The sequence below is a fragment of the Choloepus didactylus genome, chromosome 20 (assembly GCF_015220235.1).
Source record: "Choloepus didactylus isolate mChoDid1 chromosome 20, mChoDid1.pri, whole genome shotgun sequence".
NCBI classification, from domain to species: domain Eukaryota; kingdom Metazoa; phylum Chordata; class Mammalia; order Pilosa; family Megalonychidae; genus Choloepus; species Choloepus didactylus.
In genome coordinates this window covers 22,909,741-22,923,050 of record NC_051326.1, presented here as the reverse complement: position 1 = coordinate 22,923,050, position 13,310 = coordinate 22,909,741, and the positions used below count along the sequence as shown (strand labels likewise).

Below are 13,310 nucleotides of genomic sequence, written 5' to 3'. Positions count from 1 at the left end.
AAGAGGAGGGGCTCTAGTAGCAATTGTGGGAACCACGCAGTAAAACACAGCAAGAGGGGGCTGGGCTGGCCTCTTGCTGTCTGGCTGGGAAGATAGCCCACAGCAAATACCCTTGGGTTTGGGGGAATGGAGGGGAGAGCCGGAAGCAGAAAGAAACCCCGTGGCTAGAAGCTAGCCCCGGAGGGCTGGATAAACTCCTGCCGGGGGCCGTGCCCACAGCCCGAAGCCCTGCCAGTTCTCCCGGAGCTGGGAAGGAGGAACGGTGCGAGGATGAGGAGGCAGAGACCCCCCGCTCAGCCATTTTTGCTTCGGGCTGGGAGTGCGCCGCCACACGGCCCGGCGGCCTGGGGCTTCCCTTGTGGGATGGCGTGCATTGGTGACATAGCACAGCATTTCCTTGGCTGAGATACTGGAGGAGCGCGGCTGGGAGGGGGGATCCGCTGGAGAACCCAGGGACGCTACGCCAAGTCTGGTGGTTTATGGATCAGCGAGAGAGAGAGGCTGGGGCTGAACTGAAATGAAGGCTTAGACTTTTGCGACGGCCTTGAATCTCTGGGATCCTGGGGGATTTGAACATTAGAACTGCCCTTCCTCCCTGGCTACCCGTACACACGCCCCACATTCAGGGTGGACAGCTCCAGCAACACACCCAAACTGAGTTCTCCAACTGAACCCACAAGAATCGTTTCCCCGCACAAAGTGGAAAAAAGGTTGAGAACTGACTTGAGGGATATAGGTGACTCACAGACGCCATCTGCTGGTTAGTTAGAGAAAGTGTATGTCACCAAACTGTGCTCCTGAAAAATTAGATCGATATCCCTTTTTCTTTACAACTTGAAAGAGCCCTATCAAGCAAAACAAATGCCAAGAGGCCAAAAAACAACAGAAAATCTTAATGCTTATGATAAAACGAGAAGATATGGAGAATCCAACTCCAAACACACAAACCAAAATATCGGAAGATACGGTATACCTCGCAAAATTAATCAAAGATCTAGAGTCGAGGAATGAAAACATGGCAAAGGATCTAAAGGACATCAAGAAGACCATGGCCCAGGATGTAAGCAACATAAAGAAGACCCTAGAAGAGCATAAAGAAGACATAGCAAGAGTAAATAAAAAAATAGAAGATCTTACAGAGATAAAAGAAACTGCTGGCCAAATTAAAAAGACTCTGGATAGTCACAATACAAGACTAGAGGAAGCCGAACAACATCTCAGTGTCCTAGAAGGCCACAGAACAGAAAATGAAAGAACAAAAGAATGGAGAAAAAAATAAAAAAAATCAAAACGGATCTCAGGGATACGACAGATAAAATAAAACATCCAAACTTAAGACTCATTGGTGTCCCAGAAGGGGAAGAGAAGGGTAAAGGTCTAGAAAGAGTATTCAAAGAAATTGTTGGGGAAAACTTCCCCAACCTTCTACACAATATAAATACACAAAGCATAAATGCCCAGCAAACTCCAAATAGAATAAATCCAAATAAACCCACTCCAAGACATATTCTGATCAGACTGTCAAATACTGAAGAGAAGGAGCAAGTTCTGAAAGCAGCAAGAGAAAAGCAATTCACCACATACAAAGGAAACAACATAAGATTAAGTAGTGACTACTCAGCGGCCACCATAGAGGCGACAAGGCAGTGGCATGACATATTTAAAACTCTGAGAGAGAAAAATTTCCAACCAAGAATATTTTATCCAGCAAAACTTCCCTTCAAATTTGAGGGAGAGCTTAAATTTTTCACAGACAAACAAATGCTGAGAGACTCTGCCAATGAAAGACCTGCCCTACTTCAGATTCTGAGGGGAGCCCTGCTGGAGGAGAGACAGGGAAAGGAGAAAGAGATATGGAGAATTTTAACAGACAAATATAGTACCTTACATCCCAAATTACCAGGACACTCACTTTTCTCTAGTGATCACAGATCTTTCTCGAGAAGGGACCATAAGCTGGGACATAAAACAAGCCTCAAGAAATTTAAAAAAAAACATTGAATATACTCAAAGCACATTCTCCAACCACAATGGAATACAAATAGAAAGTCTATAATTTTTGAACTGTAATTCCACTAGTTACTTCCTACATGATATAAAATACACAAACTCTTAAGGACAAATCAGTGGTTTTGAACTCAATGTAAAATATGTAATTTTAGACAACTATATAAAGGTGGGGGAATGCAGGAGTATAGGAACGTAGTTTATGTGTTCTACTGAAGTGAAGGTGGTATCAAAGAAAAACAAGATTGCTATGGATTTAAGAGGTTAATTTTAAGCCCCACAGTAAACACAAAGAAATTATCAGAGAATATAACCATAGAGATGAAAAGTAGAGTTTGGGTTAAGAGAAATGGGGGAAGGGGCAATGGGGAGTTAAGAAATGAGTGTAGGGTTGCTGTTTGAGGTGAAGGGAAATTTCTAGTAATGGATGGTGGGACAGAGCATTACAACATTCTAAACGTGATTAATCCCACTAATGAAAGGCTAGGGAGGGAGTGGAATGGGAAGATTTAGGCTGTATATATGTTTCCACAACTGAAAAAAAAAAAAAAAAAAAGTCAGTCTAACTAGATGACAATTGAATACTAAGGATGAACTTGGATGGGACAGGAGGATAGAGGACAGGTGTCTCAAAGGGACACAGTTGAGACATAAGGAAAAGGAAATATAGAATGCAAGCTTTTTATCATTGTTGAATCTATTGTACCTCTTAGCTGCGCTTAATGGGATTGCATGAAAGAATGTTCTTGTTCATGGGAAGTGTATACGTGAATTATAGTGAATGCTCAAGGATGTGTGCAGCTAACTCTCTTATGTTCAGACGACAGAGCAATAGATGATGGATGATAGGGAGGGAGGGAGGGAAAGAAATAGCAATGTGACAGCAAGTTAAAGTTGGTGGATTGAGCTACCGGGGGAGGGAGGTCAGGGTATGATGGAATTCTGTGTATGGGGCTAGTATTGTTTTTGCAACTGTTCATATAACTTGGAATTTATTTAAAAAAAAAAAAAAAAAAAAAAGTTGTTCCCACCACGGGTGCATGGAGTGGTGAATGGGAAGTGGGATTTGGTGAGTTTGTGCAGGCTGGGGTGAAATCCTGATATATCCAGAGTGATATGGGCAGAGAGTAAAAGTGTATTTGTGGGGTCCCCGGAGGAAATGGGGAGAAATGCAGAAATGCTGGACTTCCCCACCTGGGTTATTGCTGATTTTCCTGCAAACATTGAGGACTGCTGAGCCCTCGATCTGGGAGCTTTCCCTTGTGAGGCTAGTTGCTGCCAGGGAGAGGCTAAGCCCACTTATAATTGTGCCTAGGAGTCTCCCCCAGAGAGCCTCTGTTGCTCAGATGTGACCCCCCCCCCCCAAGCACACCCAGCAGGTGAACTCACTACCCTTCCCCCTACGTGGGACATGACATCCAGGGGTGTGAATCCCCCTGGCAATGTAGGAAATGAATCCTGGAGATGAGCCTGGACCTAGCACTGTAGGATTGAGAGGATCTTCTTGAACAAAAACGGGAAGAGAGATGAAACAAATAAGGTTCCAGTGGTGGAGAGATTTCAAATGGAGTCAAGCGGTCACTCTGGAGGGCATTCTTATGTGCTATATAGATACCACTTTTTAGCTTTAGTGTGTTGGAATGGCTGGAGGAAAATACTTGAAGCTGCTGAACTGCAACCCAGTGACCTTGATTCTTGAAGACGACTGTATAACTATGCAGCTTGCACAGTGTGACTGTGTGACTGCAAAAACCTTGTGGCTCGCATTCCCTTTATCCAGTATATGGACAGATGGGTGGGAAAATGGGGACAAAAATTAGATGAAGAATAGGGTGGGATGGAGGTGATGGAAAGATTTAGGTGTTCTTTTTTGCTTTTATTTTTATTTTGGAGTCAGGAAAAGGTTCAAAAATTGATTCTGGTGATGAACACACAAATGTATGATGGTGACGTGAATAACTGATTGTACACTGTGGATGAATGTAGGGTGTGTGAATATATCTCAAACTGTATTTAAAAAAAAGTAAATGAACAATGTGGGGAGGAGGGGAGGGGAATGAGATGTTTAGGATATTCTTTCTTATTTTAATCTTTATTTTATTTTTTTGGGAATGAAAATGTTCAAAGTTTCTGATGATGAATGTACAACTATATGACAATACTGTGAACAACTGATTGTATACTTCGAATGACTGTATGTTATGTGATTATATCACAATAAAATTGCATAAGAAAAAGTTGTTCCCATTCTGAGGTAAACCACCTATTAATCTATACTTTGTATAATTCTGTGTTTTACATTTAATATCATAATTCATCTAGAAATTGCTTTGGGTATGAATAGAATTGAAGACCCATTTCATGCCAAATAGGAAAACAACAGTTATGTGTGAGGGGACAGCTGGTTTAAGATAGAGATTATTTATAATGGCTTTAGGAATTAGTCTATTCTTCCTTGTTCGTTAAAAGCATTTTTAAAAATTAGGAATAGTTACTGAATATCTATGTCTGCAAGACAAGTGTTTAAGATTTAATAAAATGAGAAATTCAAATGAGTATCTTTTAATAAAAATGAGACACTGTATCATAAGTTTAAAGAAAAGATGTCTTAAAAATGAGTAATAGAATCTTTTAAAAATTTTACTTCTATTATTTAAACTCATGTATGCCTCCTTAATTTTTAACAAATTGTAAGCACAGAGTTCTAACTTACCTCTTGAATGGCTGTCATGACAACATGTTGAACAGATTCTTCCATCATCATAATGGCTTGGATGTACTCTGAAAACAAGAATAATCTGGAATGTCACTGTTCAAGTTAAAGAGAGTCAAGGGGGTAAAGGTAATACTTCACAGATTGTTTTACAAAGTAGTTTCTTGTGTTTTGATTCTTCCTAGAAATCCCTCATATATAGTTAATTATATGTGCCACAGGTAAAGGAAACGCTGAAAGTCACATTATTTATCTTTTCTTGAGACAGATTTTTTTTTTCCCTTATCACTCCTCATCAATTAAGCTGAGGCTACAGCTAAAGGTCATGGGAATGCAATATCAGCAGGAGCGTGAGCCAGTGTGAAACAATGCAATGGAACAGCCTGAAGTCAGGATAGATAGGACTCCATTTTACTTTCCTAAAAACTAAAAATAGCTGTCTTTCAGTTTTATTTTGTGTATGTTAAAGATTTTGAAATCTGTGCTTTATTCTTACATGAAATCAATGCACTGAATTGTGCATAATTCCTCCCCTAACAGTCTTTGCTATAAAAAAGAAAAAAGTTAATGAACATGATAGCTGCTTAACGCAAAAAATTAAGATGAATTGCAGAACCTGATACCATGGGGTAAATGCATGATGAGTCTCTAAGAAGCTGAAGTGGCAACTTCACCAATCTCAACCTCACCAATGGCAAAAAAGAGAAGAATCTATCAGAAGTGACAAAGTTGAAAATAATGTTTTCTTGTCTTCTAAAAAAGCCCTGGGAGCAGTTTTCAATATTTTCAAATCAATATTTTCAAAGGGATCTTTTGGCAAGAGTCTCATGTATGTGGGATACCAAACTATTATACAATTCCCAACAGGTAAACTGTTTTAAAAAAGAAAGTATTTCTACAATACTATTAAATTATGACATTTTGGTCCTTAATGCCAAAGCCTTTGGCTTACTGAAAACATATTTTCAAACAATATTGCTCTAGGGATACTTGTATCTAATCAAATGTGAGTGTACAAAAACACAATACACCTAAATTGCAGGCACTGTTATTAGGCCAGCAGTAGGAATAGATCATATCTTAATCAGAAATCACCATTTGGTCAAAAAAAAGAATTTGTTAGTCTGAGCTCTACTTTTTGTTTTGTTTTGTTGACAAAGAGCACCTGGTGAGTGTTGGAATACAATAAGGGAGTACCTGTAGACATTCTGTTCAAAGGGGTCACACAGAATTCAAAGGCTATGGAGAAACCAGCATAGCTGGAATGACTAATCTGTCCTCCATATAAATGACTGTGAATATGGAAAAGAAGCAGCATTGGCATCGATAATCGGGAAGGAAAACTTAATGACAGCCTATTGGAAGTGAAGAAAATAACGGGGAATAGGGAGTTAGGAAGTTAGTAAGGTGTGAGAGGGGAAGCGTTAGTTAAGAAGCGGTGTTGCCACGTCAAGGCCCTTCCCCGCGAACACCGTAAAATGAAAATGATAAAATGATGAGGAGAACTACATTAATATACAGTTTAAAAAAATAATTTACAATTCTTTAAAGGCTAAAATAAAGATATGTATGATTATTGGGTACATATCTATGAGGCGATGCTGGAGAATGAAGTATGCTATATAAGGAGTTTAACCTGAAAACTTAGCTTTTAGGAGTGATTTTGAGGTCCAAAATTTACAGCAGTTTAGTGCAAAGATTATAAGATTAAATGTGGAGAAGATGTGGGTTTATGTCTTCACTTGCCTAATATTATATCATAAATGTCTAGTGACAGCCAATATTGAACAAGTCAGAAACTCTTCATTTGATTCTTAGTTCTCTATTATGTTCCTAAGAGTGGAGAATGCCCTAAATCTGGATAAATGGGATGTTAAAATTCTGCTCAATATGTTTTCATCATTTATACAGTTTTTAGGGAAAAACTGAATCAAGCTGTTATACAGAACAGTTAGTCCATGTGAAAGCTCAATAAATATTATGACTGTCTTCTTTTCCATGGGAACACAGATATTTTTCCTATTCCTATCCCGTAATAAATACAGTTAACCAACTCTTAGCTATACACTTCCAAGGATACCTATGTCTTATGTAGGATCCCAGGAATTAATGAATCTCGTAACAGAATAAATATATTTATAACAAGTCATTATCTGATTATCAATAAACTACAGTAATTTCTCTTCCACCTTCAAATCAAAGCATCTACTTAGAGATTTAATGTTTTTTAAATCTTCTTTATCTGCACCCATCTTCTAACATTTGACAAAACTAAATATTTCAGTAAATATACAAAGATCACAAAGGCAGAAACTTCTGTATTTTAATTTTTGATCTGAACGGCATAAGCAAACAAAAATTTAGTATAAAGGCATGGCATGCTAAAATCTAAAAGGAATTGGACTAGAGAGAAATAACTACATTATTAGAAAAAAAAATCCTGAAATAAGAGACCAATAACACTGGTCATCGCTTCAGGGAAACAATGTTAACTATTATCACACTCATCACTAGAACACCAAAAAGGTTTAGACAATAAGTTAGTAAGTCTGTTTTGCATTACTGCAGATAGGATGGGGAAACAAGTTTGAGGTTAAAAAAAAAAAATCCATCCTTTTCAAAGGTCATACAAATATCAGTAAAATAATGTGCTATCATGATTTACAATAGCCCATACCTACCTAATCTTCTATTTAATCTCCCTTGACCCTACTATCCAATTATAGCAGTCTTTTCAAAAAAATTCTTAAAGTCAACCTAAGTCTTTCTTAATACCCCCCCCCCCCACACACAGACACACACAACTCCAGGAGAGCAGTTACTGCATTCATTTTGTCTAAAACGCTGTTCCTAGCTCCTACTGGAATGTATGAATTTAATAAGTATTTGCGAAATAAATCAACTAAAGAAGAGGGGAAAATAAATTTAATAATTAAGGTAAAAATTATCTACTTTATGGATGATGAATTTGAACAGGAATTTATGGAAAATAAGTGATTCTGTGCAAATGAGTAGTGTCAACAGAGGAAAGGGAAAAGCCATTTAAGAAGATAAGCACTTTGGAAGGACTAAAAAAAAAAAAAAAGATACGTTACTTTATAATTATCATACCAAAGCTGGTCTTCAAGTAACCTCAAGGAAACACAAATCTGTTAAACTGGGTTTGTTGTACTGCATTTATTTTTAAAACTGTAGACTAAAATTTAACTTACTGAACAGTTGCTCTCAATGTAAATTAGTGGTTTTACTAATTTACATTCCATATTTCACAGAATAAGTATAAATCATTAAGTAAATACCAAAACGCCACCTTATAACTGACATTTTAAAAACTTGCCTACCTAAAAGTTCACAAAAACACAAAATAGAAAAGTGAATTAAAATTTATGTTTTGAAATACCATACATGAAAAATTATAACAAAATGCTTTCAAGTTTGCCAGGCACTATACTGAGTGTTTTACATACATTTCCTCATTTAGTTCCCACAATAACCTTAGGAAGTGAATACTAACATCACCATTTTACTGAATAAGAAATCAAAGATTTCACTTAGAGATTGATTTACTCAATATCCCAAACCTCGTGAAAGGTGGGTTAGGATTTGGACATAGATTGGCTGGACATGGAAACCCACGCTCTTAATATCAGGTACAGAAAGATTTCCTAAATTGCCGATATACCAACCAAATTAATAAAGGAACCAATATTTTAACACTAATGATAATGATATAATATATTGGATCAATGTGACTCTGGGAACTTAAAATTAGATATTTTAGATTGTTAAGTACAAAGGACACAAGTAAAAGATGATAGTTCAAACTTTCTATGGTTAGCAACATCTTTTTCTGGCCTTGAGATAAACACACCCAAATCATTATTTTAAATGTCTCTTTCTTACTTTGTTTTGTTAATCTTTGCAAAGATAAGCCCAAATAATTTCAAGGTTTTCTTTCCAGAGTATAGTCATATAAATATCCTAGGGTACTTCTAAAAGTTTTGTAATCATTTATAAATAAATGGAATGAAACACTTTTGAAATATATATTAGTCTCGCCTTTAAAAGCTGGTCAAAGCCAGGTGGTCTCACTGCTCTCCCCTCTATGTGGGACCTGACTCCCAGGGGTGTAAATCTTCCTGGCAATGCAGCATTTGACTCCCAAGGATGAATCTGGACCCAGCATCATGGGATTGAGAACATCTTCTTAACCAAAAGGGGGATGCAGAATGAAACGAAATAAAGCTTCAGTGGCTGAGAGATTTCAAATGGAGTCAAGAGGTCACTCTGGTGGACATTCTTATGCACTATATAGATAACACGTTTTAGGTTTTAATGTATTGGAATAGCTAGAAGTAAATACCTGAAACTACCAAACTCCAACCCAGTAGCCTTGACTCTTGAAGACGATTGTGTAACAACGTAGATTACAAGGGGTGACAGTGTGACTATGAAAACTTTGTGGATCGCACTCCCTTTATCCAGTGTATGGGTGGATGAGTAGAAAAATGGAGACAAAAGAAACGAAAAATAGGGTGGGATGAGGGGAATAATTTGGGTGCTCATTTTTATTTTTATTTTTTATTCTTATTCTGATTCTTTCTGGTATAAGGAAAATGTTCAAAAACAGATTGAGGTGATGAATGCACAATTATATGATGGTACTGTGAACAGCTGATTGTACACCACGGATGATTGTATGGTATGTGAATATATCTCAATAAAACTGAATAAAAAAAAAAAGCTAGCCAAAGCAACATCTAAAATTTAACTGTTAAGGAACTAATTTCCTGAGGAAGATTATCTACCAGATTTAGGGGTAGGTGACCCAAATCCAAATCTATTTTTATTGTTTTAGTGACTGGATGAATTGATACTCTTCCCTCCCCTTTTCCCCACAGTAACTACAAACTTGGAAATGTCCCACAAACAATGTGCCTCAATAAAAGGGTCTGAGACATCTTGCAAATGCATACTGGGAAGGCAGACCTGATTACCTATTTAACTACTGTGCATCTGTGCTCATTTTTTCTAAACTGACAGATGGACTTCAGTCGAATTAACAATAGATTTCATTATATTCAGTATAGTTAAAAGGCACTAAAAATAATCTACTCAAAGAAGTATGTGTTCTTGCAGAAAGGGGAAGTATCATCATAATCAAATTTATTCTAGTTTGTAAACCTCTTAATCTTGAAAACAAACTACCAGTAAAATTATGGAAAATTGCATTCTTTGAGAGTAGCCTTTCAAAGATGCCACTGTCTATACTCATAATTTATATATAAAATATACAAGTATTACTTTCCTAAATTATTTTTAAATGAATACACCAACTTCAAATAAATTACCTTGCTTCTGTTCACAGTTCACAGCACAGCCTAAAATGAGTTGAAGCATCCTGCCAAGTTCTGCAGCATCAGAATGTTCCCCAATAAGGTTCACATCAGGAAGGGTAAAGTCATTAATTTGCTGTCCTAAAACCTGAACGAAGATAAAAAAATTACAATTGTATTTATAATTATACGGTCAAATAAAATATTTGATAGAGATTAGTTTGTCAGCATCAGAAACTCGCTACCAAGGGCAGAGCTGTTATATCATTCTCATTCCCAGTTTCTGTTGCCTCCTATATTGAGGTTAAAACTATTTTGGGACACAAGAACTTAATCCCTAATCTGATGTGTATGTACAACTAGCAGAGACACCGAGTACTGCTGATCCCTCCCCCACCAAGGAAAGACTGGATGTCTACTCTCTGGAGGAGAACCAGAGGGGTTCTAAACCAGGGGCACTGGAAATAGCTGAGGTTAAATATAAATTCACATCCCAACACTAAAATTCTCCCTAGCCACCTTCATTCCATTTGAGTCCGAAAATGCTGGCAGCGAGATACTTATATCAGGAAGGAGACTGGAGGGTATCTTTATGGGGAAATCGGCCCCAAATGAAAAGATTTATATACATAAATAAATGCGCAGGTCTCTAACTGAAAGACCTACCGAGAAATGTAGCACTCAAAAAGCACCCCCACTCAGTTTCCAGTCAATTTTTCACAGTGCCTTACTTTTAAGTATCAACAAACAACCACGGATCATCAAGACATTCTCCAAAATGAAAAAAGACACAAAACAAAGAAACCCTAAAACTGGATGTATACACAGGTGGTAAAACTACCAATAAAAGCAAGTTAATGATTATTTTGAAAAGGCCAGGATAGTGGTTTTCTCTGGGGAGGAAAGGGGCTGTGATCAGGCAGGTAAACCTGGGCCTTCTGCGGTGTTGGCAATGTTCTATTCTTGATCTGGGCTACATAACTGTTCCCTTTGTAACAAACTATTAAACTGTACACATACATTTTACATACTTTTCTGAAAGTATGTTTATTTTATAAGAAAAAGTGTTGGATATATAGGTTACCAGGGGCAAGGGTAGGGTAGGGAATGGAGAGTTAATGCATAGCTTGTACAGAGTTTCTATATGCGTTAATGGAAAAATGTTTTGGTAATGGATTGTGGTGATGGTAGCACAACATAGTGAAGATAATTAACAGTACTGAATTATATATTTGAATGTGGTTAAAAGGGGAAATTTTAGGTTGCATATATTACTAGAATAAAAATTAAAAAAGAAAACCCATAGGACAGTACAATGCAAACAGTAAACCCTGATATAAACAATGGACTATAGTTAACAGTACAATTATAAAAGTGTCCTTTCATGAGTTGTAACAAAAGTTCCACACTAATGCAAGGTGTTAATAATAAGGTGGCACATGGGAACTGTGTATTTTATGCATGATTTTTCTGCAAACCTACAACTTCTTTAATGTAAACAGGGGGATGGATGGCTATCTCAGATAGGTGGTGAAGGAAGGCCTTTATGTTAAGGTAAAAACTGAGCAGAAACCTGAAATGACCAAGCAAACCATTTAGTTATACCTGCGGGTGGCGGTGGGGGTGGGGGTGGAATACACCAGGCAGAGATTACCATAGTGCCAAGTCTTGAGGCAGGAGTTCACCTGACCTCTAGGAACAGTGGGAAGGGCAGCGAGGCTGAGGTCAGGGGTGGGAAAAGATGAGGACAAAGTGCTGCGGTCGGGGGCAGGTCACTCAGGCCTTGAGCGTCATGTCAAGGGTATGGGTTTTATTCTGAATGATATGGAAAATAAACAAATAGAAATATACCCCAACCCAGATTAAATTTAGTTTTTCCTCTTCTTTTGGAAAAGACCATCTCTAGAAGGATAAACAAGAAACTAGTAACAGGGCAGCTGGGGTAGGAGGATTAAACAATGTTTAATTACATTGTTTTAAAAAATTAAAAAAAATTTAAAAATTTAAAAAATTTAAAAAAAATTTATATTGTTCACTCACTATTCACCCTTTTGTACCTTTTCCAAACTATCAATTCATGTATTATTGTTATTATACAAGAAATGAATAAAGTAAATAAAATATGAAAGTGAAAAAAGTCCAAAATGAATATCATCAGAGAGATAAGAAAAATATTACATCTATACAGCAAGAACACGATACAAAAGTTACATTCAGAAAACACAAAAGTGCTCTTGGAAATTAAAAATATGATAGAAATGAAAACTTCAATGGGCAAGCTGGAAGAAAAGTGTCTATCTCAGAAAATAGAGCAAAAACACAAAGAGAAAAAGGAGAGAAAAGGTTGTGTAATGAAAGGGTCAATCCAGGGAAGTTTGATAGCAGAATGGAATTCCAGAAAAAGAACAGGGAAAATAAAGAGGAAGAAACAATAAAAAATATATATATAAGGAAATTTTCTAGAACTAAAGTATTGAGTACTGACATTTTAAGGGCTTGCTTAATGCAAAGCATAATAAGAAAACAAAACAAAATACCTCATACCAAAACACACAACCACTAACAATGAAGATTAAAAACAGAAAACGAACACGTTACTAAAGAGAGAATGAGAATCCAAATAACGGACTTTCAACAGCAGCACTGGAAGCTAGAAGGCAATGCAGCAATGCTTTCAAAAAACCGGGGAATTATTTCCAACCTAGATTTCCATCCAACTCAACAATCAGGTGTGAGGGGAGAATTACGACCTTTCTGAATATGTTAGGCCTAAAAAAATCTACCTATCATGTACCTTTTCTTAGGACACCACTGGGAAATGAGCTCCACCAAAACAAGGAAGTAAACCAGGAAAGAAGGATACATGGGATTCAGCAGATGGAATATAAGATAAGAGAGAGAGAAAGGAATTTCCAGGATGAAGGTGAATGGTAATGACAGAACACGAGTTGATGATTTTTATTTATTTCATTTGGAGTGAATAACCATATGCTTGCTGCAGAAATATCAATGTAATAGACTATGGCGAGTGGCCCGAGACCCCATGGGAGGTATTCACATAATACATGGCATATACATAATGTTACCTTTGTAAAATCTGAAAAATTCTAGATTTCAAAATGAATCTGGCCTAAAGGATTTTGGATTTTAGATTGTGGATTCACATGTACATATTTACAAGTACATTTCTGTATATTTCTATAAAATTGGTATCATATGGCATGTATAACCTAATTTTATGTTATTAAAGTCTT

At 37.0% G+C, this 13,310-nt stretch overlaps 1 protein-coding gene across 2 annotated transcripts in view; it reads right to left on the bottom strand.

The window, feature by feature from the left end:
• The window catches only part of HOOK3 (hook microtubule tethering protein 3), a 134,333-nt gene that overhangs the window by 60,488 nt on the left and 60,535 nt on the right, over positions 1-13,310 (bottom strand). For both annotated transcript variants that reach the window (XM_037812507.1, XM_037812508.1), the window contains 2 exons: positions 10,072-10,204; positions 4,721-4,788 (listed from right to left, as the gene is read on the bottom strand). In XM_037812507.1, coding sequence (XP_037668435.1) covers positions 4,721-4,788; positions 10,072-10,204 — 201 coding nt within the window. The remainder of the gene's footprint in view (positions 1-4,720; positions 4,789-10,071; positions 10,205-13,310) is intronic.